The following is a 27,793-nucleotide window of genomic DNA, read 5'->3' as shown; positions in this document are numbered from 1 at the left end:
CCGCCCTTATCGTGACGTGACACGCTTCCGACGGCAGAGACGCAAGTGCGTGACTGTAGTCCATCCACCAACAGGGATGGAGCCGGGAGCAGCGGGCCGCATCGTGCTTCTGTTTAGGCGAGGAGAGATGAAGATTTGCAGAGGTGTTAAAGTGATTTCCTCCTCAAACAGTGAGTCTCGTTTTTGCATTTTGTCAATAAATAATTACGCTTGTAAAAATGTTTCTATAAATGTGATAGTTGTTGTTTAGCTGTGGCTGTAGATTCAAATTTCAGTTTCATTCTTCCATTTTCAGTACTTAGAGGTGTAAAGTATGGCGCTGTTGCCTGCAATACATGGGTACATGGGTTTTTAGCAGTATTACTTGAACAGCTTTGAACCAGACTTCCAATAAACAATGGAACTACAGGTAAATATTTGTAATTATAACATTTTTTACACTTTCCCACAAATAATGCAATCCCTCAAAGAAACTTGGGAAATCAAGACAGACTTATCTTACACTTTCAAAAGATCCACATAACTTAAAATAATGGCAAACTGAGGTGAGAGGGGCAGCAATCTTTAGAGACAAGGCCCAACACGATCACCTAGGCAACTGTGGAATGACCAGTAATCAGTTGGAAGGGTGGGAGCCTAAGGGGGGATGCTTTTTAAACAGCGTTACAAATACAAATTTGAAACGCGTGAACACACAAGAAAAATAATTTACCCATGTCAATCATGAATGATTACTATCCAGTTTTCCACTTACTTTCAGACATCAAAAGGAGATAGATAGATCGATGGATGGATGGATAGATAGATAGATAGATAGATAGATAGATAGATAGATAGATAGATAGATAGATAGATAGATAGATAGATAGATAGATAGATAGATAGATAGATAGATAGGTGCGTGGTTGATTTATTGATTGCTTGATGATTGTTTGATGATTGATTGATTGACTGATTGATTGATTGATTGATTGATTGATTGATTGATGTTATAAGTTGTAATGACATGCTGATGTCCGACCTCTCTACATATTTGCAGCATTGACTATTGACAGTCACCATACTGCAATACCACACGCCTACACATGGGGGCAGTAAAGTCGTGTTGGTAGCCCAGCTGTCCGTCGTTAAAATGAAACCCGTTTGTGTTTATTTACATGGTGATTCAGTCCAGGAGATCGATGAGAAAAGCTGAAATTGAACCGTGTAAGTCGTTTGCTGACCAGCTTTCAGCTTTGAACCACAGCAGATTGAAACCTGTCTTCCCCCAAGTTGGAGGGGGCGGTAGTCAGTCGAGTTCCCCCCTCCCGTCTCGTCATGACCTCAGCGCTTACACGTTTAAGTACCGACTCCGAGCTGCTCCTGGCGGGACACCGACCTCTCCGGACCCCGCAAGAGCTTTTCAATCAACATACCGCGACCACAGCGCCTTCACTAACACGGAATGGCTACGGAGAACATGGAAATGAACGGTGATGCTGACCACGACAGCGAGCCTGAGGTAAGATGGTCCGAAACGCAGTGAGTCGGAGGTTCCCGTTCTTCTTTTTTTTCTTAGCTAGTAACGGTAACAGGGCACGGCTCAGTGAGCGATCCCTCATTCTCATCGCTTCGATAGGAATTCCGACGAATAACGGGTTTGGATCTAACTCTCCCATTCATAGAAGCAGCCTAGCGTGTGATGTTGCCCGCCACACGACATACTCACACGCAAAGGAGCTGTTGGATTCATTTAGCTAACCGGATAGCAGCAACATGCGATTCGATTATTCGATTATTTTCAAGGTTTTGTTCATTCACAAAGTTCCCTGTGTTTGTCTCTTCCTCTAGCCCCTTTTGTTGTCTATGTAGTGTCAGTTTACACTTAATGATTGACGATATATGTGGGTGCAGGGTACAAGTAGTGCTTTGTATAGGCGTCTTTGAGTCCATCGGTCGGTCTGGTGGGCTTCCAAGTGACTGACCTAAACGGATTAGAGGGACAAATGGATCAAACCTCTGCGATTAGGCTCGGGTTTCTATAGCACCCAAAGATCTGGAATTGGATGTCATATAGGCTAATACACTCCATGATCAGTTAGGAATCCGTTTGATTGGATCCCAAAATAGACAAATGTATTTTCATTTTGGGCGTAGTTATGTGATGGAAGACAGACAGACAGACAGACAGATGTGTTGATATGTATTACAGTGAGAAACAGTTATAACTCATAATTATAGATGTGCTTGTCAGGTATGCTCACTTATTGGCTTTTAAATAAGAATAATCAAAAGAAATGGGAAGTGGTCTCTTCCTACCCAGAAAGTTAGCGTTGTTGTTTTATTACAGGGAAACTCATGAGAACACACATTGTACTACAGATTAACTTCTGTAGAGAAGTGCTATTAACATATTTGAACTGGTGGTAACAGCTTTAGTGATGTTGTTGGCTAAGCTGGAAGTGCAGGAACTGACTACTACAGCAGCTCTGTACTGAGGTATGTACGTAATTACATCAGCCTGTCGAAGAATTATAACTTATTGTTTAAATTGAACTAGATGGCAGGCCAATTGTTTAGAAAATACTTGGTACTTTGTCTAGTTTAGTCAGGTTACCACGGGAGATCCATCAGAATGCGGAGAAGACCTGCTCAGCATTCTTCTACTCTCAGGTCTGTGTTTATTGTTCCAACTCGTGGTTTATTTTAAAGCAGTGGATTGAGTCTCAGGGGTCGCCTAACTTTATGACCGGCAAACATCCACTTTGAGGAAATAATGACCTCATGGAAAGTAAAATGATCGGGCTGATCTTTTTAACACAGCTAATCAGCAGGGATGTCCTGTATGTGGGAGTAGATGGAGAAAAGTGAATGTGAAAACAAAAAATGCCTATCTTTAATTAGAGAAAAGCATAAATCACAAACAGGGAGGAGTGGAACAACAATGTGCACTAGAGGATTAACACACATACGCACACACACACAACCAGTGCGGAGGATGACAGACAGATGTGATCACCACATCTGCTGGTCAACCACAAGAGTGACTTTTTCCTCATTTTTTTGCCTGGCTTGTGGGTTTTCAGAGGTGCAATAAGAGGCGGTGCAGGTGTGTGTGATGTGGCCAACCTGGGCACAAGGGCGCCATTGTTGGACAGCTTTACACTCCACCCCAATGAAAACACTTATCCAGAGAGGGGTCACCACAGCTAATGCTCAGCTGAAGACACAAGTTGGCAGCGATGTAATGTTTACACTGGATCATTTTAACTCAATACTTATAAGCACATGACATTCGGTTTCAAACACTAAAAATAATCTCCTTTGAGTTTACTTTACCTATGAGAGGAACACCAAGTCCCGTTTAGTCTCCCCACAACTTTCTGGTTTGGTCCTGTCTGGTTTATTGCTTTATGCAGGTAATGGTCGTGTATTATCGGTCCAAACACACACACACGTTTTCCACTGTGTCACAGTGTTTGGGCGGAGGCTCCTTGTGTTTGGGATATGTGCCCTGGTCAGCAGGAAAAGGCAGGATAAAGCCTGGCAAACGCTCTCTGGCCTCAGCGCTCAAACAACTTCGGTGACGTCCTGAGTCTTGCCTGTTCCTGTTTGGACTCTGCCACGGAACGCTTTCCCTTCCATAAGGCTCTCACATTGAGAATACAGATCCTGATTTAGTGAAATTCCAGTAAAAAAAATCCACAAAATGACTTCACTCTGTAAATATTAACACCTCAGTTTGTGGGTAATGCAAACATTTGGGAAAACACACACATGCGGTACGATTCAGCAGCATAGTAACACACACACACACACACACACACACACACACACACACATTTTGCCACATGTTCAAATAAAAGGGGAGGTTGAGCAGTTATGACACGCTGTGCCTGAAAAACCTGATACTTGTCCTTACTACAGCAGACACAGATCATTTTACATGAGCAGTGTGTGTGAATTTAGAACGATCATTGGAAGTCTAAGCATCTTTAATAGGAACGTCCCTGCTCATGTTGACACACCTCTGCTAATTGTGGTGATTTTGAAGCAAACAAAACTCCCAACATATCTTTGGAAATGCCACAAATTGCTCAAAAGTGTTTAGATCTTTTTTTTACTCGCCAACATCTTTACTGTAAATACAAAGATTACGCAAGTTTCAGGCCATGCACAAGACTGAAAATGGAATATAATCCTAATCACAATGTGGCGAGAGGATCTAGCATCTGATATGTTTGGAACATTAGTGTTTCTATGCGCCTGTCATTAATTATCTCTCAGTGTTGATACTCGGTCCAGGGGGTGAAGTCAAAAGGTTTTTATTAATGGGTTAATTATAAATCATGTGCGTCTGAGTTCATAAATGGAATAAACATATTTAAAGATACCCAAGTGATTACATTGCAAGGTCATAAAATGATAGCTGGTGACCACATCATGTGCGAATGTTCCTGGCATCCCTGATAATAGATCCATTAAAAACTCACTTCAGAGAAAAAGTGAAATCATCCTCTTGCCAGAACTGGAAGTGGATGACAAAGCTCTTATCACATCACACGTACTCTATGCAGTCTTGTTTTGTCTTTGTCATGCTGATGTCAGGTTTTGGTCGCGCAGGTCCCACTGCGGATCCTCAGGGGGAGGGAGCAGGGACCCCTGAACATGAACCATTACGCCAACAAGAAGAGCGCGGCAGAGAGTATGCTGGACGTGGCCCTGCTGATGGCCAACGCCTCTCAGCTGAAGGCGGTGCTGGAGCAAGGGCCCGGCAACTTCTACGTGCCCCTCATCACTCTCATCAGCGTCTCCCTCAGCCTACAAATCATTGTGGGCGTCTTGCTCATTTTCATAGGTGAGTGTGGTGTCCTGTTCTACTTTCTTGTTGTGTTTGATTTATGTGAGTTTATTTATATCTGTTTCCCCCTTGTGGTTGGCGCATAGCATCATTTCGGGGCAGCTGAAGCAACGTTTCGTATTAAATTAACTTATCCAACTAGTCTTTCACACACAGAATACCTCTTTAATGTTCTCACAATTCCTTTGCATAAATTAATGAATATTGAGTATAGAATTGAACAGCACAAGGTTTATCTTCCCATTCAGAGGTGTCCCCCCCCCATCCTCCTCCCCCTCCGTATCTCTGCCTAACAGAGCCAGCCATTGTGCTTAAATACAAGAGTCACAGGAAGACAAAACTCTTGTCCAGTGCCTCTGCTGGCAGCCGCTTCCAACTTTTAAAGGGCGTGAATGTTCATTGTTACATACCATTATGCCATAGGAGGCTGCCAGCAAGGAGATAGCGCATCAAAATGAAAAACTCCCTTGTTCCCTCCTTAGTCCAGTCAGACATGGGAATGTGTTAATGAGAGCCCAGGAGTAATATTAACCAAAGGTCAAAGCGACTGGAAATCTGACAAGAAGCATTTCAGGCAAACATGTATGATTACTGTAGAAAACGTTACAGCCCTGCCCCCTTGTGGCTCTTTTATTGTCTGCAGGTTATTTGCTTGATGGAGATAAACTAATCTTTGACTTCAAATTGTTTGTCCTTTGCCACAGTGAAGTGGAACCTAAACGACGAAAGCATGCACTACAAGCTGAACATTATGGAGAACGTGGCTACAGCATTCGTCTTTGTGATCGTTGTGGTAAACGTCTTCATCACAGCCTTTGGTGTCCAGCGGCCGAATGCTTGACCCCCCTTTACCCATGACTCTTCATGCCTGCAGATCAACACTGCACTTATTTGTGCATTTGGACCTTATATTCACTTACCAAATTGTCCTGAGAAGCATGCAGGACATGTACATCTGTTATTCTGGATCAGACAACGATGTGTTCTCATGATGACGATGGACATTTAAAAGGTGTTCGGTTTTTTTTTATATCACATGGTATTTTATCTATTTGTTACCTCTTATGAGACAATGCTCAGGTTACTGATGCAAACAAATCATTGCCTCTATGTACAGAATATACATATCAGGAGCAATGTACAGTTGCTATTATCCACCACCATGACGACTGACTGTTATGTTTGCTGCAGTTTAAAATTGTTCATTGTTTGTCAGCCTAATACATAAAACTAGTGTATGAAAATAATGTTGTATCTTGTGAAGAAAAGAAATCACTGTAGCTTAATCACATATAGCATATGTGTACTCAATGATATTTTTGCATTATCATTGTAAACATTTGCAGTGGTAGTCACGACAACAAATTAAGAGCATTATTATGGCAGCAATGCAATTAGCTAGAGGTCAAGAAAAGCTACACTTAAGTTTCCAAACCTCAAACCATAAATGAAGTGGACCTTATATGTTGTGTTTTCATGTGCAATGCAAAGTGTAGTATGGCATGTTTAAATTCATGTGTGTGAATATATAGTGCGACTGTTCAATGCCTATAATGTGTCTTCTGACTGAAGTGATACTTTTTAAACATGATCACATTTTTAAAAGGACCAAAGAGGATTTTATGCTTTACTATATGATCTTTTTATCACATGCATACACTGTCAAATTTGTTAATAAAACTGCACAAAAAGAGATGTGTTTATTGTATTTAATATTCCCATGCGTAGCCTTTTACTGTACAGAGATGACAATCCCATATAAATGGTGGCACTTGAGGCAGTATTACAAAATCAATTACACAGAATATGACATTCAATTAGTCATTCTGGCTGTGAACCTTACTATAAGCCTAATACTTATAGAAATATCAACATTTGCCATGCAGCCATGCAATAAATGTCAGGTTTTTCAAAAAGGCCACATAAAAATACACACGCTGAAACATCCCCTAAGGCCCTTTCTTCCTTTATTATAAACGTGACGTCGTTTAGACTAGAGTCCAGCATTAGTATTTGAAATGATGGGAATTGGGTGGGAGTGTTAAACCGCTTTATAGTTGGCAAAAGCCAGTTAAAAAAAAAATATCTGTCAATAATCTATTAATGTAGCATTTTACCCAAAAACTAAATGGGAATTGGAGCTTACATTTTATATAATAAATAAAATGTATTTTATGCTATAATTAACTTAGGAGAGTTGCTTACTTAAGGTAAGCTGCAGACCAAAGTTCAGTAAATAAATAAAATAATGTCACAAAAATACACACAAACAGCACTATTGCCCATGTATTTAGCTTCAAAATCCAAACCGCTGACCTGTCCAAATTAACTCAAACATTACAATCAATGTCTCTGTTTAATCCATAAATCATACAGTGTTAGTTTAACACAACACAAGCTTAATGTGTTTTGACTTTCTTATCTAACTGTCACTTGTTATAACGTTGAATAAGTTCCTTTGTTTCTCAGTTTTTGTCCAATACTCTCCATCAGCCACTGTTGTGGTTGTTTACACATGCACTACACCATCAAATTGAAATTGTATGAAATGTTTTTATGCTTGTTTATTAGATAGTTAAAGAAAAATAAAGTAAGTATAAAGTATTATTCTTGCTTGGGACGAAATAAAAAAAACTAAAATTATAATGCTTCTTTAATGTACTTGGTGGAAGCTTACATCTGAATGGTCTGTATACTGGAGCTATGTAGTAACAAACACGATGATAAACTAAGAAGGCATTTAAAAAAATTGGTTGAGATGCCACGAAGTAGGTGGCAGTGCCTTAACCATATATGTGTTGAAGACCACAAGGGCCTCTTCCATCCTTGTCAAGGGGAGTGCTAACCTTCTCTCCTTTCATACAACACAACCGTCATTACTTGGCATATCGCGATATATAACCGCGGATTTACGGGATGATATTATTCATGGTGCCGATTTGTGCACAATCCTTTTAGGCCAACTACCACCTACTGTGTCATTATCTGAACGTTCATTATTATTTAATTAAACTAAAATTGTGTTTTTTATCAAAGTTTGCTTAGTTTCGTTTCGCCACAGGGTTACCCACAATGCCCTGCACTCGTCGAGACGGGTATAATTTGGTTACAATCATGTGACGGGAAATAAGTCGCATCTGCGGCGTTATTTTAAAGGCACTCTTAACTTGTTTACATTTTCCACATAACCTACGTGTTAAAAGTGATTATTAAGTTTAAAGTGTGAGCTGCTGGGCTCGGTGAAGCTGCGGCTCAAACAACACAGGATAGACGACGTTTGGAGGGTAAAGAGAGAAGTTTCTGTCATTGGCCAGAAGATGGCAGTCGTGCTCTGACCTGACAAAGCGGCAATAAATGTTTTGTGTCTTACTTAATATTTATTTGGTCCGAGTGTGTTCTACCGTAAAACGGACTAAGCTGACAAAGTATCAATCTTCAGCACTAATCTTCACACAAGAAATTATCAAACACGACGACGAAGAATAGTGCAATGCAACATTGTCCGATTCTAAATAAGATCAGAAAATAAATCTAGACTAAGTCAATACCTGCAAATCAGCAGATTGTTTGTTTTGTTTAGAGAACCAAATTAGCTATATTGTAGTAAAATATACTGATGAATGGGAAGCTGTACTTTTGTGACATTAAATGCAAAAATGGGCCTCATTAGTATTAATGTGTACCTATTGTCATTCAATACTGCAGTCACTGCTTTCGCTGTTGAGTCTTTTTAAGAGACCTGTTTCCTTATTTGAAGCTTGTAGTTGGAGAAAAGTTGTTGAATAGTTGTATTTGTGCTTTTAACCTTATAGTAATCTTCCCTTCAACCAATTCAGCTAGTTCTAAACAAAACAATGACAATTGTAGCCCTGAACGTGGATCACCTTTGTCCTGTCAGATCACAAACATAAAAAATATATATGTTTACAAAATTAGTAATGAGCCCTTTAAAACATATAGTGTGCAATATATAGTGTGCTGTGGCTGAGTAGTACGGCTGAAGTAGCTGAGGAGAGGCACCTTTACTTCATGAGGCTTTCTTCCGTGTACCATATGAGAACCTCCCGAGCTTTTTTGCTCAAACCAAGAGCAGCCATGCCAACGGCCTGGCTGCCTCCAGACAGTTTAGCTTCTATAGAACAAAGACAAAACTAATTAAAACCTTGAAAATATTTTCACACACATGTAAGATCTGAGTATTCAATGTTTATACACAGCACAACAATATGTGTATGGACCAGTGGGTAAATTAGTGCTCTGACACAAATCCCTGCAGCCATGTTCCAAAATCTAGTGAAAATCATTCCCAGGAGACTGGAGGCTTTGTTTGTTTGTTCATTTGTGTATCTCATTTTGGCAGTGTACTGACAATGATGGTTAAAATTAAATAGGCTATTTGGAAAGATACTTACCACTGTAGTAATAGAGTAAAGCCATTCCCACTGCAAAACTAAAACAGCCTACAAAGAAGAGAGGTCCTGGAAGGAGAAAAAGGGAAACAATCATACAATCTGTAACAATAATGATTTCTTCTTTCCTAATATTGATGCAAAGTGTTGTTTCATGACTTAATAATCAGTATTTATTAATTTGGTAGAATAAGCTAAATACACATTCACAAACTATCGGAACCTAATCTGTCAGCTTTGGTTGCGAAAGGAAACACATACAGGCATATCTGTCCTTTTCTAGGAATAATTAATATTTTGAACTCAGTGGTGCCCTATTTTTAAATAAAATGTATAATCAGCACTTTAATTCCGCTAGTACACAACTGGACACTGCGTTCACTCCTTTACAGGCACACCTTACCTCTGTCGTTCATAACATATCTCTGTCGGTATAGCTTCGGATATGCGAGTAGATCTGATTAATAAAAAGAAAAACAGGCACAAATGAGGCAAGTGGAAAACAACAAGAGAAAGAGAAATAGATATGAACAATTTATTAGGCAAAGGTCCTTCAACTGAATGCAATTGCGTTTTAGTATTTTAATATTATTCTACAACTGTGACTACAATCTCAAACTATCCATGTGTGTTTATAAATCTAATGCAGTTACAGTACATACAGTATGTACATGACTAGGTTAGTATAATCAATAGTTTAATAACAACAGTATTTGTCTGTAAATTGATGAGAATGACACATGTTTGGTGGACAGTTGTGTGGACTAACCTCTGAGGCGGAGTCGTGTGGGTAAGCTGAAGTACACCTCCTCCACATGCAAGTGAAGAGCTCTGTAGAACTCCTTGCACGCCTCCTCGCCTTTCCCCTGCAGATGGGTCAGCAGCTCACCCAGCCGGACACTGGTGGGCACGTCCAACTTTCGGAACTGGGTAGCAATAACAATAACAAAAGTGATGATAATAATACTAACTACAAAAAGATCATGTCAGTGCCTAACCCATAAAGGGATTTAATTCATCCAGTTAAAGAGAGCATTAAAAATAGAGTACATTGACTATTTCTGTGAGGGATGACTTACTGGAGTGTCCTAACCAGTAAACTGAGCCGTATGAATCTTAAAGTCATTTTTAATAAACTGGGTGATGAAAATACACTCGGGTCACTTTATTAGATACGCCTGTACAATCAAATCCAATCCAATCCTCTTGCTATGTAACCTTTGTGACGCAGATAATGTTCCGTGTTGTTGAGTTTTTGTTGTCAATGTGTCACAGAGGCTTTGATTGGAGTAGGGTGAGTTAGTGGTGCTATAATATGAGACTGCACAGTATTGTAAGGTGTATCTGAAGATGCAACGCCTTCAGAATGTGCCATACTATCAAAGAATTATGAGATATGAAGACACATTAACAACCTGACTGCAACAGGTCCATCAGGCACTACTGGCAGCAGGGTTCTAGTAGAGATGAGGTCTTACTCTGGAGGCCTCCTTGTCTGTGAGGATCTGCGGGTAGATCCTGTTGAGCTGCAGGATGAGTTTGTCCACCAGCTCTGTGTCCAGTCTGTGGTCAGCTCTGAGGAACCTGCTGTCCTCAATCAGCTGCTCGTGGAAAGTGTCTGTCAAAGTTTAGGAGGACAAGTTTACACGCCAGAGTGGACTGGCTGGCTGCATGCGAATCATCAGCCAGATTTAAATATTAAGATGTGGGTTGCTTAGGTAGGCAGGTTCTCATTCGTGTGCTTCCTATAGCGGGCACTGGGCGTAAATTTGACTCCTTTCCAGTGTCTCCTTGTCGCTGCATTGTCAAGGGGGGCAGGGAAGCCACAATGCGAGTAACATTGAATAAAACTGACGATTTAAGGCACCTTTGTGATTCCACCAAATTGATATAAGCTGTTATTGTCTGTCAAACGTGCGAAGAGTAAACTTTTGAGAAACATAAACAAAGACAAGCACCGCGGAGTTACGTTAGAAAAGTGACTCGACCTCTTCAGCACGTTCGAGTTACTGCATTCTGTGTATTTTGGGTTTAATGGTTAGACTCATTGAACTGAGAGAAAATACCAGCAACACGGTAAGATTTAGCAACAAGATCACAAACCTCCCATTGTAGAGTCCCCACTGTCCTTTGTTTGGCCACTCCCCTTGACGTCATCGCCCTGTCGTTGGGGAGTGGCCAGCGCTTCCTTTTCCCTTTCACCGGAAACGTGCAATTTATTTGTTTATTGAAGATAATATCATATAGGAGAAAACAGCATGACTGATGTAGTTATTTTAAAAAAGACACAAAAAATTCTGATAATCATGTTACGAATGCATTTATTTATGCATAAGGAATCCATCGTATCTAAATCGATGTTCCTCCAGACGAAGCGTGGTTGTTCTCTGCTGCAAGTATGTAAAGTGAACAAAGATAATCATCCATATACAAGTAACCCGACCGTTCTTTAGTTAAGGCACTTTATAGCGTGAAACTGACTTTTTAAAGAAAATCTTTCTTTCAACCGACCATATTGTAGTTTAATGCATGACTTCCTCTTTGTTATTATTATGGACATATAGTAATAAAATACATTATTGAAAGTCCAGTTGCAAGTAATTGGGTAAAAAGGGACAAAAAACGTAAATGATTATTAAATGTGTTTGTCTAGCAATGTCATCTTACCTTTTGCAATGTTCTTAGTTTTCTAAGAAAAAGCTTTTGAACATAAAAATACGGTGGCCGAGAACCGCCACCGCTGCAAATAAAAGAAGCGCTGCAAAAATAAAAAAGCTGGTGTGCAAAAATAAAAAGCTGGTGCAAAAATAAAAAAGGCGATGCAAATAAAAGAAAGTCTGCAAAAAAGAAACGCTACTGCAAATAAAAGAAAGTCTGCAAAAATAAAAAAGTCGGTGCAAAAATAAAAACGGTGATGCAAATAAAAAAGCCACAACGGAAGAGGGTTACCGGGGACTGTTTTTGCCGATGCACCTGTGAGAGTAGAAGACGACGCCGACGCACCTGTGTGAGGAGAAGAAGACGGCGACGACGACGAGAAGAAACTACGAATAGGAAAACGAACTAGAAAGTAAGTGAACATGATAGTGTTTAATGTCGCTACGTGTACTTTTTAATGTGTTATTTGGTTAGGCCAGGTAACCCCAGGTTTGAAGTTGAACTGGAGAATGCCGGTGTATTGTTAGCTTCGGCTAACACGGGGAGACCACTAACGAGAGTGGAAGCAACTGACGGCTACAGCTTATTACTATCGTTGTTGTTGTTGCTTGTATCATTAATAGTCATTCTAACAATAATCTAAGGCGTGGGTAACAATAGTTATTTGGATGAATGTGAAGTTTAAGCTGTGTGAGGTGGCCAGGGACTTTTGTGAAAATACCATGACCATAATGTCAGATTGAGGTATTGAACTGACGGCTAAAATGTTCATGCAATTTAAGTCCAAAGCAACCTAATGATACTTGTTTTTTTTGTTTGTTTTTTGCAGATCATAATGAATTGTCCTTTTTGTGGACACCAGCAGCCTCCGAAACTACTTTGTCGGATTCAGAGGTGATCATCATGAGTCCAAGCTCTGCAGAATTCAGTGCAGCTGATACATTGGTGAGTGCCACATTTGTTGTGTCTTACATTGATTATATTGTAAGTTCTGTCTGAAAATGAAAATGTTTCTAGATTTTACATAGAAGCCATGTTTCTGATGAAACGTGCCAAAATAGCATTTTAAATTACAGTAAATGTTGCAGTGTCCTGGCCTACACATATTTTACAAACTTCAATATTTATGTTCAAATTTGTTCAGCTCTAGTTCTGTCAATCAAATTTGAAGTGCTCACTGATATATTGTTTTTTACTTCCAGATATGGGAACCTGCAGATGGAGAGTCAAGCACTGATTCAGCAGCTCTGGTAATTGTAGCTCCGAAACATAGTCTATCGTTCACACTTAGCCTTGTCTGAAAATATTGTCACACAATCAAGGCTTAAACTACTTAAAAGAATGTGTCACGCTCTGACCTAGAGATCCATGTTTGTGTACATTATATTAAACATTTCATTTTTAGACTGTTGTCAAGACCGCACATTTTTATTGTATTTGATATCAGGAATGTGCTTGCAGCTTCAGCTTGTTTCTTTAAATAAAAAATAAATAAAAAAACTACAGACTGTTCTTTTTTTTTTTTTTTAAGATTTTTTCAGGCATAGACAACTTTATTACAGACATTTGTACGTTGCTTTGGACAAAAGCCTCTGCCAAATGACAGGGGAGAGAAGAAAATGACAGCAGCAATATACAGCAGCAGCAAATACAACACATAAAAAGAAGTTTGTTTTGGTGTTGTCACAACACAAATATGTCCCTAAAATTTTTACAGACCAGCCATGTTTTTCAGGGTGATGTAGTTCTCTACAGCTGATTCCCACTGCAAAGGAGCTCTTACACCACTCTGTCGTTGCAGTTCTCCAAAAAGAGTTTCATGCTCATCCCCAGCAGGAGTTGCTGGCACTGGCATGATGCTGGTGATGTGGTTCAGGGTTTGGGCAGATGCTGGGAAACCACAATTGCTAGGAGCAAGTACAGGAAAGTGTTCACACTGAGCAACACATCAATTAAGTTTCACTTTCATGGTCATTACAATTATCTCCAGAGTTTCTTACAGGACAAGGATGCAGAGACCCAAAGACAAGCAATGATCTTAGGTTAAACTAAGTATCAAATATTAGAGAAAGCATTGCACATGAGGGAAAACTTTATTGTGAATCTTAAATTTTATAATCAAAATGTTACAAAATATTTTCAAGTGCAGTTAAGTACCCACATTTTAGAGCACCACATTATTTCAGTTTTTACGTAATTAATAATAAATAAGGTGACTCCAGGAGGTGAACTTTGTGTTTGCAGGGCTGCCATTGAAGAGATGCCTCTCCCTCAAGTCACTGAACAGATCCATCCAAAATTGGCTCCTAGATAGAAAACACAAATTCATCCAGGTCATCGTTCTTCAAGAGGTTTAGATTAATGTACAAGTCCACTTACTACTGACTCATGCCTTTTGGAGATTTCACTACAATATACCCTTTCCTTTAAAAAGCACAGCAATATACATTAAACTGAGAAATAATATAAATGCATACAGCAAATACAATAATCCAGGGTCAAGTAAAACATAAATGAATTAAAAGTGACAGAAACCTTTGTTTCCGGAACCAGCTTTCAATCCGCTGGTTGGATGTTGAAGTGCCATACATGTGGCTTTAAGCTCCTGCAAACTCGTCTGCATGCTCTGATCTCATGGTACATTGAATGGCGGCCATTATTCCATTTTCAGTGCCGCAATCTGCGCGGAGCCGCTTTGGAAAAACTCCATGCTCAACTACACAGTTGATGTAGTTTTGAGCAATTACTGAAGGGTCGTTGTTCGTCTTTCCACAATTCAGCCACATAATTTTTCTGGAGAAGCCATCAATGCAGCCACTTATGCCAATTCCAAAAGGTTTTAATTTATTATACCCATCAACGTGCCAGGTTTCGTTTGGTCCCATTGAATGATATGCCCTTCGAACAAATCTACGTCTGCAGCGATTCTCTGTTCCACATGGATCCAGCTCTGCCATTAGGTGCATCGTCTTGTCTGACGACAAGAGAGTGTTTCCGTTTCAGAATCTGCAACATCGCTCTATACCCTAAAAGCTGGCCTGATCCCTTTAGCTCCTCGGAAATAGCTGCCTGCACAGTAGCAATTGGAGTGTAGTTGATCCTTCTGGTCAGGCTTGCATGTTTTAGTCTTTTTTGTAGATTGCGAAAACTGACTGATGTGTTGTGTTTGGTTTTCAGTAAGTCCACTATTATTTCATAACTATGGCCCTCTGTGAAATATTTTTGGATAAGTTCATCCACTGGAGTACTAGCTTCAGGACCTGAGGGGTAGGACGGAGGACACTATATTAGAGGCTAAATGATGAACTGCATAATGAACATTTTCAATTTTTACAGAGGTGAATAAATGAGATTGTTAAGATTATCATGTGTGGGTGACATGGTAGTTAGTGATTAGTTATTGAGGAATCAAGCTATTCAATGCACTCGTTAAAGTTAATTAATTGAAAATGTCTTTATATAAAAGTAGCATAGTGCAAAACACTCAAAATTGTTGCATAGGATTTTTTTACAGGGATCAGTAGCCTACTAGACTAAGAAACTTTCTTAATTTTTCATGTCTTCAAATTCATTGTATTCCACATGCCTCTGTTATGGATTTCACCATATGAAGTGGTATATTCATGACTAACAGACAGTATATTCTCTGAAAAAGCATAGCAATCCATCATGTTTAAGAACCTCATTAACTGTCAGAAAGAAATGTACCTTCATCTTGAAGACTCCTTAGGAACCTGACATTTCTACAGCATGAGCCACAATATACCAGGACGGATGGAAGGTTCACCCCACAGAATGGACAAAACATGACCTGGTAAATGACAAAGCAAAAACAGTCAAGTTTAGGATTCAATCTGACATTATGGTCATGGTTCTTTCTCAAAGGTCCCTGGCCACCCCACACAGCTTAAACTTCACATTCATCCACATAACTTCTGTTACCCACGCCTTAGATTATTGTTAGCATGATTATTAATGATACAAACAACAACAACGACAGTAATAAGCTGTCTTCACTGTAGATAGTCACCACAAAACGAGCTCACTCACAGAGTCACAGTCAGATGTTGGTCCAGAAAGTGTGTCTCCAATGCTGCTGAAGCTGTTTGAATCTGAAGCTACTTAAATAAATGAGTGTGATGGCATCACGCTAACAAAACGATGTCATCCAATAACTCAAACTCCAGCTATGATGTCAAACTGACATCTGGTTAGTGGTCTCCCCGTGTTAGCCGAAGCTAACAATACACCGGCATTCTCCAGTTCACCTTCAAACCTGGGGTTACCTGGCCTAACCAAATAACACATTAAAAAGTACACGTAGCGACATTAAACACTATCATGTTCACTTACTTTCTAGTTCGTTTTCCTACTCGTAGTTTCTTCTCGTCGTCGTCGTCGTCGTCGCCGTCTTCTTCTCCTCACACAGGTGCGTCGGCGTCGTCTTCTACTCACACAGGTGCATCGGCAAAAACAGTCCCCGGTAACCCACTTCCGTTGTGGCTTTTTTATTTGCATCACCGTTTTTATTTTTGCACCGACTTTTTTATTTTTGCAGACTTTCTTTTATTTGCAGTAGCGTTTCTTTTTTGCAGACTTTCTTTTATTTGCATCGCCTTTTTTATTTTTGCACCAGCTTTTTATTTTTGCAGCGCTTCTTTTATTTGCAGCGGTGGCGGTTCTCGGCCACCGTATAAAAAGGGTGAATGTTGACAATATTCCCTCTAAATGTTAAACCTGCATATCAGATGTATAACATGTAAAAACTTGAATAAAATTTCCAAATATTTGTATTGCCAAAGCTTCTTCCTTGATTGACAGAAATGTTTCCAATTGAAAAGCAATCAATACTGAACTCTATACATTATGTGGAAGTATTACGTGTCAAAATTATTTACTTTCAACTCTCATCACAGATTTAGTGATTTGAAGTGTTTGAGAATAAACATATACCGTAAAAGTAACTGTGGTAGCTAATGGGGGAAAAAAATCCAAACAAACCAAGACCCAGTTGTGAAAGTTAGATTTATTCTTTTTCCACCAGTCACAACACCAGGCATAAGCGAGGAATGAACCGTACTCGTGTGTCACTACACATAGTGGTTTCTTGAACTTTCAGACAAGCCGCCTCCACTCAGACACTCTTGTAGCAAAAATGACACTGACATCCTGTATTCCGAGGACAGTGTCAAATAAATACATTTATGGTAAAAAACAATAAAACAAACTCAATTAGGACCGAAAATGTGAGCAACAATGTGTAACATTTTTAAAAAACATAGATTTCCCTGCTTGCACTTTGTAACAAAAGCAAAAGGCACGTCAGGCCCACAGAAGTGAAGTTTAGGACGCAAAAGGCTTACAAAGTGTTAAAACTGTTAACATTAAATCTCTCCTTCATGAATAAAATTTATGAATTCTATTAACATATGACATTAACTTAGAAATCTTTAAATAAGCTTTGCATTAATACTCGTCATAGCATGCATGCCTGAACCTGTAATGGCTCCAGAATGTCCACAGAGAGCCAAAACGTTCTAAATTCAAACCCTGAAATTGAGGCTCCATCATTGCTAGATCACACAGCAAGAAACTCTCAATTCTTCATTTTTCTTCCATGTACCAACAAGTTTGCAGGAGACATGCATCTCAAACATTTTACTTGTTTCATTGGATAATAAGAAAGGCACTCAGAAATCTAAGGCTGAAAGAGAAATTGGCAAAGACCGACAAGCGCATTATTTTCCTATTTCCATTTCATACAGCAGGTTGGAAGTTCAGATTTCTGAAAGAATTTCCACATAATTCTCTGGTTTTGTTGCTTATTGAAGCCACAGATGAAGCTTAATTATTTCTAAAACTGCTGCTGATGGATAAACACAGGTTGTATTAAAACATTGATATAAATTTGGCACATAAACATGCACATTACATTAAAAAAAACACATTTAAAAAATAATTAGTGTGACTTACAAAAGAGTGACATATCAGCTAAGAGCAAAGCAGTAAACCACAAAGTGCTCAGTCAGGGTAACACAGGAGATGTCAGAGCAATCAGGCAGAAATCTGACTCTCTCTCTAATCACAGTGGTGAATGGAAGACTTAATGGACAGTCGGTCCGATGTGATGAGCCGCTTTCTGCAGTCACGTTGTTGTGCAGAATGGTGTTATTGTGTTTTGCAGGCTGAAACAAGGCATTCAACAGATCCGTGTTGGAAACATAATTAAAACGCTGAAGAAAAGGGAGCATAGGTGATTGGCAACTGTCACAAACACTCAGACGGACCTCCGTAAGGACACTTGGCTTGAGAGATTTACTGCAAATGGAAAGATAAAAGAGAAAGATCAACATTAAATCGTCAGGGAATCGGATCAGTTTCCATTGATTTCAGAGTAAATTGTGTTGGTGAGATAGAGTTAGTGAAGATAGAAGTTAGAGAGCAGAGGAATCGCATGCACGATAGGGCGGCATGCAGGTTTCAGTTCCGAGTGATGGCTGGATTAGACTCAGTGAAGGCTTTAGCGGAGGCTCTGCAGGGTTGCCTCTGACTTACAAAATGGTTGGCAGAGGCTCCTTTGCCCTTGGCTTTGCCCTTGGCTCCTGCTGCTGTGCTACTGCTGCGACGTGCCTGCTCGTGGTCGAACTCTAGATCCTCCATGCGCTGAGTCAAGGCCAGTTTCTGCTGGATTGCCATGCGCAGCAGAGAGTTCAAGGTCTTCTTCTCATCCTCAGCAGCAGACAGTTGCCTCTGCATGTCATCGATCTGGGTCACATACTCGTCACACCTGAGAGGAGGAATCCAGAGAGGGGAGAGTCAGTGCAATAAAGAAAATGTTACTTATTATAGCCAGCAGGTGGAGCAGTTTCCCCGGTGTTGCCACTGTTGTCATATGTTTTATTCATTCCAAAGCCAGCCCTTTCCAGATGGAAGGTAGAAACTGCCAGCACGTTTCTAACCAACTGAAGAGTTACATCAGACTGCTCCCATGATGCTTTGTGTCTTGAATGAAGGCAAAATAAGAATAAATGCATTGTATATAATGCAGATTTTTAATACTATGTTATTATTTGTGCCCTTGTGCTTTTTTGGATGTTGGATGACATGATAATAAAAGATAAAAGATAATATTCCATACATAGCCATTAGAATAAGGCCACGTTTGCATCAGCTGTGTGCAAGCATATAAGACGATTTCATTTTCGGAGATGTCAAAACTTGTATTAACAAATAACTTGAAGGGAAACATGGCTGGTGATGGTGTCGTATTATACCGTGTAGCAAACATGGCTCGAAGGGAGGAGAATGTAGCAGCATCCTCCTTCAAAGCCTTGAGTTCATTGCGGAGCTTCATGATCGTCTCAGTCACCATGCTCTTCTCACTCTCGTATTTACTCTTCAAGTTGGCCAGAGCAACCTCAGCGGTCTGTAGGAGACACAAGGTTAAAGAATCGTTAATGCAATGACACTTATGTAATCTCCACTGGACACAGAATTGCCTCATTGTTGTCCTCTGACCTGCTTGTTGGCCTTGAGCACAGCTCTGAGAGTGGCGATCTGCTCCCTTTTGGTGCTGAGCAGGGACTTCAGTTTGAGGATCTCTCCCAGGCAGGCTTCTTTGTCCTTGTCTGCCACCGTGCTAAGCTCCAGGCTTGCTAACCTTTGGCGCGACAGCTCTGTGGTCCGGTCCACCGCCTGCTGCAGGTGGAGGATCTGGTCACGGATGATGGCCACTAGGTTGTAGATGTGCATGGGCTCTGGTCGGGGCTCTGGTCGGGGCTCCGGGGCTGCGGCCTTTGAGGTATCCGATTTTGCTTGTTCAGTCTCAGCGATCAGCCCATTGGTGAGGAGTACAGGCTCTTTCCCGCCTTGATCCCTTCTCATCACTGCCTTACCTTGCTTGTAGTAGTCGAGCATGACGCGGTTTGGGGTCTCGTTGTTGCACATACACACGTGGTTGTAGAGATTAGCCAGCTCTTCACTGAAAGTAACAAGTTCATCCTGTGCCACATTGAGGCTGCCCAGTGACTCCCCTGCAGCCTCGCTCACCAGCTGGAGCTCCTTCTCCAGTCGAGCCACTTCATCCTTATCCGCCTGGCTGCTCTTCTCCAACGACGCCAACCGCAACCTCAGCTCTTGAATGTCGCTCCCCAAACGCGCTCGCTCGTCTTCATACTGTGTTCGACACTCCTGGTACACAGACTTGAGCGTCTTCAGCTCCTGCCTCAACTCTCCAGCTTCAGACACAGCCACTGTGTATTTACACTGCAGGATCTCTGGTCCGTTGATGTCCAGCTCGTAGTAATCACCATCATCATGGCTGTCTCTGTCTTTCTCACTGTCCAGAGCAGACTGACGCTCCTTGCTGGCATGAAGTTTCCTCATTGCACTGAGGTTCTCTGTCAGCCTGTTGAGGGTCTCTTGCTGCTCTGACAGAGACCCATGAGCCTGCTCCAGCTGCTTCTGGCTCTCCTGCAGGGAGCCGATCAGGGAAACTTTCTCTCTCTCCACCTAACACAAAGACAGAGAAAGTTCAAGAATGTGCAACAGTAATCAAAATTTGATTTACAGCAACAGATCCAAACTTGTCTACATATCAGTGCAAAATGTCAAGTGAACAATATTCCTCAAGGCAGTGCTGAGCAACAATAAAATATTTAAAATAAACGATCATATATATTATAAATACACATTACACTCTGGATGCAATGAAAATGAAGCAATTTCTGATCTTGCTCACAGGCGTGGTGAGTATAACTGTAAAAAGTGGCACACAATGAAGTTATTTCAGTTTGAATTTGTTAATTGCTGTTTGTTACATTCAGCCACATATCACCTGTCTGTCTGTCACCCCAAGTCTGTTGGAAAGACAGGGTGGGGGAGGGTTCTGTGATCTCTGCTTGTGAGGGCTCAGACTGTGGCCTGAGTAAACTACACGACGGATTCAGACAACCTCACAACTATGTGTCTAATAATACAAATCTATTTCTGTGTGTTATATGTGACACATTGGCTAATAGGTGATAACTCGCGAGCCTCTAACCTGCATAAGCTGCTGTTTGAGTTTCTGGATCTCTGAGATGTTGAGCTCGCTCAGCAGGTCGTCCACCAGGCTGGGCGCTGGCTTGTTGTTCCCTGTAGCTCTGTTGCCTTCACCTCCCTTCACCAAGCCGTTCTCGAAGCCACGGATGAGGTCGTCGTTGTCGGCGTCGTGCAGTTTCAGGTTGTCGATGGAGATATTGAGCGAGCTGTTGTACAGAGAATCGCCGATGGTCATGTAGTGGGAGAGCTCCTTACGCAGGGTGGCCTTCTGCTCACGCTCCGTTTTGATCGTCTCCAAAGCCTCAGTCAGCTGTCGTTCGGCGATCTCTCGCAGACGCATGGCCTCCTCCAGCTGGCTGTGCAGGCACTGGCTGTCCTCCTCCAGACGACGGATCTCATGCTTCAGTCCTTCAAACTCCACCTGTGCACACACACAAAATCATAAACACAACAAAAATTCTCTATCACAGTATATATTTTAACATCAACCTAGTCTCCAGTGTGGAAAAACATCAAACCAAAGGGCATTCTCAAGTGTTTGAGCCATGACACCATGAATATGATGTTAAATTATAGGCTTTCAGCAATAATTAGGTCTTGCAGATCGTTTAAGGAACCTAATCCAATAGACTGACTGAGTCTCTGCAGTTGGTCCAAACATGCCACTCAGCCAACAATAAAGAGTCAGGATGTCATTACCTATAGCTATAATATTAGTATAAAAGTCAATACTGTTGAACAAAGCCTCTGTTTGCAAATCATGAGCCGTCCACTTCTGTATCTTGGTTGTCACATAGTTAGGTGTGCCTGGTCTCACCTGGCTCTGTCTCAGCACAGACACTTGTTTCTGGAGAGAGATGTTCTCGTCTTCCAGCTCGCTGTAGTCCTGCAGCAGACGAGTCTCCCGCACTTTGTACTCTCTGATGTCATCGCGTAGCTGAGTGCGCTGCAGCTCCACCAGCTCGGAGCTCTGCACGCAGCAGGAAAGAGGGAAAGAGCAAAAATAGCACTGTTATTAGAGGGGGGGGGAGGGGGGGAGGGGGGGGGGGGGGGGGACTGGAAAATACATAAACAATCCCCTCTGATTTAGCATAATATCATATCACCCCGGGAGCAAATCAGTGTGAATGTGAAACCACACTACATACCACAGGAGCAAGACTTTGGTAGGCAAATGTAACGATGGACGGACAACTACTGAGGTCTACTTACTGCTGAGGGACATCCTTTGTGTCACTCACAGTGTGGGTCATGACATCATCTTTCCGGCTGGGCTCACTGCCGACCCTCCCCCACTACAGACACACACCGACTCGACCGCCAGTGATAAAACTACTGGACCCCAACTTCCATTACAAAACTTTACAACCAGCTCTGTGTACTGAATCCCTTTCTGGTCATAATTGGCTTAAAAACTGTTGCGACAATGAGTCAGCGAGTCAAAAATACCAGAGTCAGTTCAGGTCTGCATATTAGATTTCAGATTTTATAGATCCATTAATATTCAAAACTGCAAGATAAAAATTGTTGCAGCCCTGTTGGTGATATTAACTATTTAGATGTTTACCTCTCTCATCTCCAGGGCGATAGAGGAGAGGCGATCGTTTTCAGCTTGGGCGCTGGTGTGGGAGTCTTTGGCCTGCCGCAGCTCATTCTGCAGCTCCAGGACCTTCTGCTGGTACTGGGCCTCTTTACTGGCAGACTCCAGGATCAGCGACTCTTCTCTGCTCTCCCCGTCTGCTGCTACCTTTCTGTGGGTGGAGTGAGCTTGTCCGAAGGCCTGAGAGGCAGAATAGACATCAGAGCATCTTAGATCCCAAGATACAGACACAGAACCACAGAATAATCACAAGCCGTGTTTAATGTGTGATGTGTTTACAATATCAGGACATGGTTGTCATCGATACCCAGAGCATAGGTCTGTCAGCACTCCTCTTCATGGTGTTACAGAAGCTGCTGAGTAGGCGCTGTGCTACCCTGTTACTACATTTCAGAGCTTGGAAAGACATCAAAGCCAGCACTGATTGGAACTAAATGGCATAAATCTGCTTTTGCCATCGTCATGTGACACACTGAGGGCGGATCACTTCCAAAGATGTTAATAACTCCTCCTCCTTATGTAAGCTCCTCCTGCAGCACTTAGTCCCTCCAAATGAAATCTCTGCAAAGTCATTTCTAAAATTGCATCTAAACTTAACCTAAAGCTAACTAAATGTTTGGTTTATGCTGGAGATCGTAATGAGTGTTACTTGGCCTGACTGGGAAGGAGCACAATTGTTTTCTAATCCTCAAGAATGCTCAACTTCCTGGGTTGATATCTCAAAGACAACTCACGACCAAAAATAACACACAGTCTTTTCCAAAAGTGTATGCTTAAGAACACAACACAATTCTACCTTTAGAGGTAATAACTACATTATTTTTTACATTCTTGACATTGTTCCATTTGTAAAGATAACATAAAGGCAACAACAAGCTGCTGCATCTGTAGCATATACAGTCACACTGAGGGACAAACCCAGCAGGATTCTGGTGGTGATTCATCCAACCCACATATGAGCACTAATGGAGCTGAACCCAACCTTGATTGGATGCCCAGCAAACGTCTCAGGCTGAAGAGTTAACAGTATCTACAGACAATCAGGTCAACACACACAGACACGTTAAATAGGATAAACAGGATAATGGTCGATTCCCACACTCAGCTGACATCCAGGCGTATAGAACACCCACTGAGACAGTGTGCCAAGCTGATGATGTAACACACTGAATCTTCTGTCCGAGAAAGTCTTGGAAAACCCGACAAAGATCAGCAGCTCAGCTTGGAAGAGGGAAGCAACGCAGTCAGAATCATGAGATACCCAGAAAATGTGTTACTACCAGATAGGAACAGATGAGTAGAACAGTGAGTCATTAAGGGACTGACCTGTGAGCATTAATAACACAACGAAGAGAAGTAACACCTTTACCAGACCATTCATCATAAACCCATTTGAAATGTCCCAAAGTTACTCTTTGAGTGGGAGCAACGCTGAGTTCCTCATTTTTCATTGACGTGTGACTAAAACTGCGGTCAGTTGAATGAGTCAGTGTGTATGCGGTAGTCAGTCATGATCACTGATGCCTATCTGGACAGTTTTTCTGAGTGAGATCAGTATGTGGAACAAATTGATCAGAGACAGACGGCCAATAAAAGCACACAGCACCCAGCTGTCACTTGAAGCAGGAGGTCTGTTCAAAGAGGCAGCTTTCGTTCTTTGTCCGTGTAACTTTTCAGAGTAAAACCCTGGACCCTCCTCTCACAACATGAACTGATGTAAAAAAGTATCAAGGTTAAGTCAAAGTCACCCCAATGACTAGTGGTTGAACCAGCTTCTTGGAACAGGCATTAGATCCTCATCACGTGCTCCTGCCTTGTTCACTATTTAAAGCAGCCACCTGTGTATCACATTTGAGGCCCTCTGATGTTGCTCATTGAGCTGAGTGTCAACCGCAACTACTGAATGTCCAGGCCATTGCAGAAGTGCCTTAAGATGGAGTTCCTCTAACGCACAATGCTGTCTTTAAGAGGAACAGCAGGGAAAAACCACAAATGTCTGCACAGCCATTTTTACCTACATGACAGAACACGTCTGAGGCGGCTTTTTTGCTTGATTGATGGATATCTCAGCTCCGATGTGGTGGGTGCTGATTTCCTGCCCAAGCTAAGCTTTACACTGAATCCTGTAGGATCTTCTGGCATCATAAAAGTGTCCATGTTTATAGAAATCTATTACTAATACACAGTCTACACCTCATCTCATGTTATGTTATAACCCAAGCAAATGATCCGCCCCCGCAGCCCCTCTCCTAAAGCCCGGAGCGCAGACTTTCCATTACATCTGCCATTCTACAGACTGCAGGAGTAAAAACATAAAGAAAACAAATAAAACTAAGTAATTTGGATCACTTTAAATGCCACATCTACATTTACAGGGTGCAGTTCCCCTATGACTTACCATCACAAATCCTTGTTGTCAAAACAAACATGCACATACTGTAAGTAAAAGACCTGCTGTCATGTTTTGGTCTTGCAAACAACACATAAGTCACAGGACACAGACGTGGGGGTCATCAGTGTCTGGTTTGCTCAAATGCACCATTGTTACCTTTGGGTCATACATAACTGGGATGGAAACACTTCTGCAAATAATAAATCAGGGTTCACGATGCTCATAAATCCCATGTACGCATTTGATCTGTGGAGATTTGTTTTGTTGACTGAGAGCAAATGTTACTGTTAGACCCTCAGCAATAACTCACAACTACAGCATTCCTTGCCACATAGACAAGAAAACGTAATGACAGACACATGCAGCTGCAGCAGAGGATAATCTGATAAACATCAACCCCAAATACCAAGAGTTATTAAGGGCAGGTCCACTTTCAAGCCTACAAATAATCAATAAATGATTGATAATCCACTTGATGTTTGATTCTGATGTGTGTTTAGGATTTCGTCAGAGATTTCGCCTACTTAGCTGAGGTCATATATCGCTGTTATTATTATTTAGCAAACATATTAACTCACATCGTGGCTTAAAAATAAGTCGCATTATGGGTGATAAACGTTCTGTTTGCCTTCGGAACTCTAAGTCATAGAAAAACTTTGGAAGAGCCCCAAACTAAGCCCGCATTATACACAGAGATAGTTTAAACGCTGTTAAAAAAAAAGGGAGAATATTTTTTTTTCTGCAGTTGGCTGTTATAAAGTACCGTGTGGCCCGCTGTGACCCCGGCTTACCTCCTTCAGCTGATCCAGCTCATGCCGGACCGTCTCGTATTCGGTTTCCAGCTCCTCAAATCTCTGCTTGAGCTGCTGTTTCTCCTCCAGCACCGCCAGTCCATATTCCGCCGCCTGGATCTTTTCCTGGGTGGTTTCGCGAAGCTCCCGGGAGAGACGCTCTATCTCGACGCGGAGCCACTGAGGCCCGGCCTCTGTCACCAGCACCGCTTCGGGATATTCCTTTTCCTCCATGGACATCTTGGCGAGCCCGACACACAGCGATAACGGGACCCAGCCCAGTCGAGAAAAGCTCCCAAGACAGGCACTCAGCGCCTTCTTTGTCTGGGCGCCATTGTCGAGGCTTCAGTATCGTTCAGATGCCTTTGCCTGCTTGATTCACAATGTTCAATCCAGAGAATACTTTTAGCATTCTCTGTTTAATGACTTTCTACTGTCGCTATGCGAGGCTGAGAGAGGAAACTTCAGTTGAGATCATCGGTTGGCGTAAAACAAGACTCCACGCCATTCAAACCACAGCGAGCGGTACGGGAAATGTAGTTTTAAACGTGAGGCCAAAACCTCAAATAATACCTACATTGTGGCATATTGACGTCATATCCCATAAGGCATTGCGGCAGCTTGCAGGGTGTCTCGTGGAAATGATGTAGCAGTGCCATCCAGAGGGGGTAAGATGAAGTTACAATTATATCGACATTGTCATCATATATTATTTTAGTTTATATTATATTGTATCACAGTAAATTCTATCTTATCTTATGTTATACAACTATATGTGTATGTATGTAAATGTGTATATATCCAGGGTGCCGAATAATGGCTGCCCTGCAATAATTAGAAGTCGCTTTGGATAAAAGCGTCTGCTAAATGACTAATGTAATGTAATGTAATGTTTATGTCAATACAATGAGCACCATTCCTCCAATCGCCTCCAAACTTGCTAGAAACATTGTTCAGCAGTCTGGCATTTGTATTGGGTGCATTAGCATTTAATTTAGATTTTTATTTTATTTTTCATTTCCCAAATAATAGTAGTGGAAGACATGAATGGAACCATCCTAGCACCTCCTATAAGCATATCGTAAATGATGTCATGGTTGACACACTGACATCATATTGAAAAGCTGAGATATACAGCGCATCACTGTTTGTTTCAAAATCCTGCTGGTTTTTATTTGTTAAAATGCATGTGTCGGTGCAAGAGGGATACATTTGGTCTGTTACTGGTAAGATTCTATTTATATGAGTAGGTAGATATTTGCAGGAGGAATCACTGGTCAGACAATGAGCGAGTTGGCATCAACCTTCCTCCACCTGTGCTCGCTCACAGCCATGCAGCTCTACACAGACAGTTGTATTTCTGGTGGTTTATTTTCCATTCATAGCAATAGCAAGAGGAAAAATCACTAACTAAACAAAATAGACAAAGTAAATTATTAGAATAAGTCAAATATATCAATTGATTTGTTAGCTACTGACTTTTCCCCTGAGCCCCAGGGCAGTCACACAGTCTGAGAACCCCTCTTATTATGTTTATAACTGTTATTTATGAAGAAACAGTGCTTATGAATCCAAAAGTAAAACTATGTCTTATCTGGGAAGTCCCACATATCTCTAGCAGTTAAGAGTGATCGGACGAGGAAGTTGTGACTCTTGCTGGCTCCACCTATTGGCACTAAATCTGAGGTGAGCAGCAGCCTTGAACAGGTATTTCCACTTATTGACTTTCTACCTTGTGTTCGCTCTTTCTTTACCCTTCTACCTCCTCTTTCTTTATTTCTGTCAAGCAAATTTCCGACAGATGACGATTGTTTCTGTTTCAGGAATGTGGAATGGACGTCATCGGTGATCTTTACCACCATTGTACGTTGTTATTTTGTAATAAAAGTGAAAGCAGTTGGCCCTTGCAACGGCAAACATATCTCAATTTCTTCACTTTGTATTTTTAGACAAATATTACCATTTCTTTGCAATCTGCTTTGGCCTTGGATGGGGAATGACGCTATACAGGCCCTTTTACTGTAAGTGTTCATAAAAGCTTTGAAAATCAATATGGCAAAT

At 41.3% G+C, this 27,793-nt stretch overlaps 3 protein-coding genes, 2 long non-coding RNA genes and 1 other non-coding gene across 12 annotated transcripts; 2 read left to right on the top strand and 4 right to left on the bottom strand.

Annotated features, from left to right (window-relative positions):
• Nucleotides 1-24: 24 nt before the first annotated feature.
• On the top strand, nucleotides 25-6,431 carry ninj1 (ninjurin 1). Of its 5 annotated transcripts, none has more exons than XM_076156976.1 (4): nucleotides 40-170; nucleotides 1,227-1,501; nucleotides 4,588-4,837; nucleotides 5,545-6,431. In XM_076156976.1, exons 2-4 carry the CDS (start codon nucleotides 1,445-1,447, stop codon nucleotides 5,679-5,681), a joined length of 444 nt encoding a protein of 147 aa, XP_076013091.1. In that variant the 5' UTR covers nucleotides 40-170; nucleotides 1,227-1,444; the 3' UTR covers nucleotides 5,682-6,431. The 5 variants fall into 5 exon arrangements, with proteins under 5 accessions (XP_076013094.1, XP_076013091.1, XP_076013092.1 ...); XM_076156977.1 differs by having other exon boundaries at nucleotides 41-170; nucleotides 1,273-1,501; XM_076156975.1 differs by having other exon boundaries at nucleotides 46-170; nucleotides 1,170-1,501.
• A 104-nt stretch (nucleotides 6,432-6,535) lies between these two features.
• card19 (caspase recruitment domain family, member 19) lies at nucleotides 6,536-11,876 on the bottom strand. Its single transcript, XM_076156974.1, has 6 exons — nucleotides 11,353-11,876; nucleotides 10,728-10,867; nucleotides 10,019-10,175; nucleotides 9,653-9,706; nucleotides 9,253-9,318; nucleotides 6,536-8,972 (listed from the first exon to the last, which is right to left on the bottom strand). The coding sequence occupies exons 1-6, from the start codon at nucleotides 11,357-11,359 to the stop codon at nucleotides 8,863-8,865; spliced, it is 534 nt and encodes a 177-aa protein (XP_076013089.1). The 5' UTR covers nucleotides 11,360-11,876; the 3' UTR covers nucleotides 6,536-8,862.
• On the bottom strand, nucleotides 7,582-7,708 carry LOC143005534 (U6atac minor spliceosomal RNA). Its single transcript, XR_012964040.1, has one exon. It is a non-coding gene; the product is annotated as a U6atac minor spliceosomal RNA (small nuclear RNA).
• A 352-nt stretch (nucleotides 11,877-12,228) lies between the features above and the next one.
• On the top strand, nucleotides 12,229-13,247 carry LOC143005182 (uncharacterized). Its single transcript, XR_012964017.1, has 3 exons — nucleotides 12,229-12,319; nucleotides 12,737-12,852; nucleotides 13,110-13,247. It is a non-coding gene; the product is annotated as an uncharacterized LOC143005182 (long non-coding RNA).
• LOC143005181 (uncharacterized) lies at nucleotides 12,711-16,390 on the bottom strand. 2 transcript variants are annotated; one of them, XR_012964016.1, is made up of 4 exons: nucleotides 16,261-16,390; nucleotides 15,616-15,718; nucleotides 14,069-14,213; nucleotides 12,711-13,814 (listed from the first exon to the last, which is right to left on the bottom strand). It is a non-coding gene; the product is annotated as an uncharacterized LOC143005181 (long non-coding RNA). The 2 variants fall into 2 exon arrangements; XR_012964015.1 differs by lacking the exon at nucleotides 12,711-13,814 and having other exon boundaries at nucleotides 13,982-14,213; nucleotides 16,261-16,389.
• Nucleotides 16,391-16,915: 525 nt separating this feature from the next.
• On the bottom strand, nucleotides 16,916-26,218 carry bicd2 (bicaudal D homolog 2 (Drosophila)). Of its 2 annotated transcripts, XM_076156564.1 has the most exons (8): nucleotides 25,733-26,216; nucleotides 22,517-22,729; nucleotides 21,767-21,919; nucleotides 20,951-21,370; nucleotides 19,426-20,418; nucleotides 19,182-19,333; nucleotides 18,463-18,694; nucleotides 16,916-18,225 (listed from the first exon to the last, which is right to left on the bottom strand). In XM_076156564.1, the coding sequence occupies exons 1-8, from the start codon at nucleotides 25,970-25,972 to the stop codon at nucleotides 18,223-18,225; spliced, it is 2,406 nt and encodes an 801-aa protein (XP_076012679.1). In that variant the 5' UTR covers nucleotides 25,973-26,216; the 3' UTR covers nucleotides 16,916-18,222. The 2 variants fall into 2 exon arrangements, with proteins under 2 accessions (XP_076012679.1, XP_076012678.1); XM_076156563.1 differs by having other exon boundaries at nucleotides 16,916-18,694; nucleotides 25,733-26,218.
• Nucleotides 26,219-27,793: the final 1,575 nt, after the last annotated feature.

Source organism: Genypterus blacodes, unplaced genomic scaffold (genome assembly GCF_046128005.1).
Source record: "Genypterus blacodes isolate CSIRO-AG114 ecotype Tasmania unplaced genomic scaffold, CSIRO-AGI_Gbla_v1 ptg000070l_1, whole genome shotgun sequence".
Classification (NCBI taxonomy): Eukaryota; Metazoa; Chordata; class Actinopteri; order Ophidiiformes; family Ophidiidae; genus Genypterus; species Genypterus blacodes.
This window is presented reverse-complemented; position numbering and strand designations above follow the sequence as displayed.

Coding starts and splice junctions, on each gene's coding strand:
- card19 (XM_076156974.1), bottom strand. Junction 9,707..10,018: donor CACACGACTCCGCCTCAGAG/GTTAGTCCACAC, acceptor TTTATTAATCAG/ATCTACTCGCATATCCGAAG. Junction 8,973..9,252: donor TTTACTCTATTACTACAGTG/GTAAGTATCTTT, acceptor TTTGTTCTATAG/AAGCTAAACTGTCTGGAGGC.
- ninj1 (XM_076156976.1), top strand. CDS start 1,445: ATGGCTACGGAGAACATGGAAATGAACGGTGATGCTGACCACGACAGC. Junction 1,502..4,587: donor ACCACGACAGCGAGCCTGAG/GTAAGATGGTCC, acceptor TGCTGATGTCAG/GTTTTGGTCGCGCAGGTCCC. Junction 4,838..5,544: donor CGTCTTGCTCATTTTCATAG/GTGAGTGTGGTG, acceptor CCTTTGCCACAG/TGAAGTGGAACCTAAACGAC.
- bicd2 (XM_076156563.1), bottom strand. CDS start 25,972: ATGTCCATGGAGGAAAAGGAATATCCCGAAGCGGTGCTGGTGACAGAG. Junction 21,920..22,516: donor TCGCCCTGGAGATGAGAGAG/GTAAACATCTAA, acceptor TGCTGCGTGCAG/AGCTCCGAGCTGGTGGAGCT. Junction 18,695..19,181: donor CGAGCCATGTTTGCTACACG/GTATAATACGAC, acceptor TCCTCCTCTCAG/GTGTGACGAGTATGTGACCC.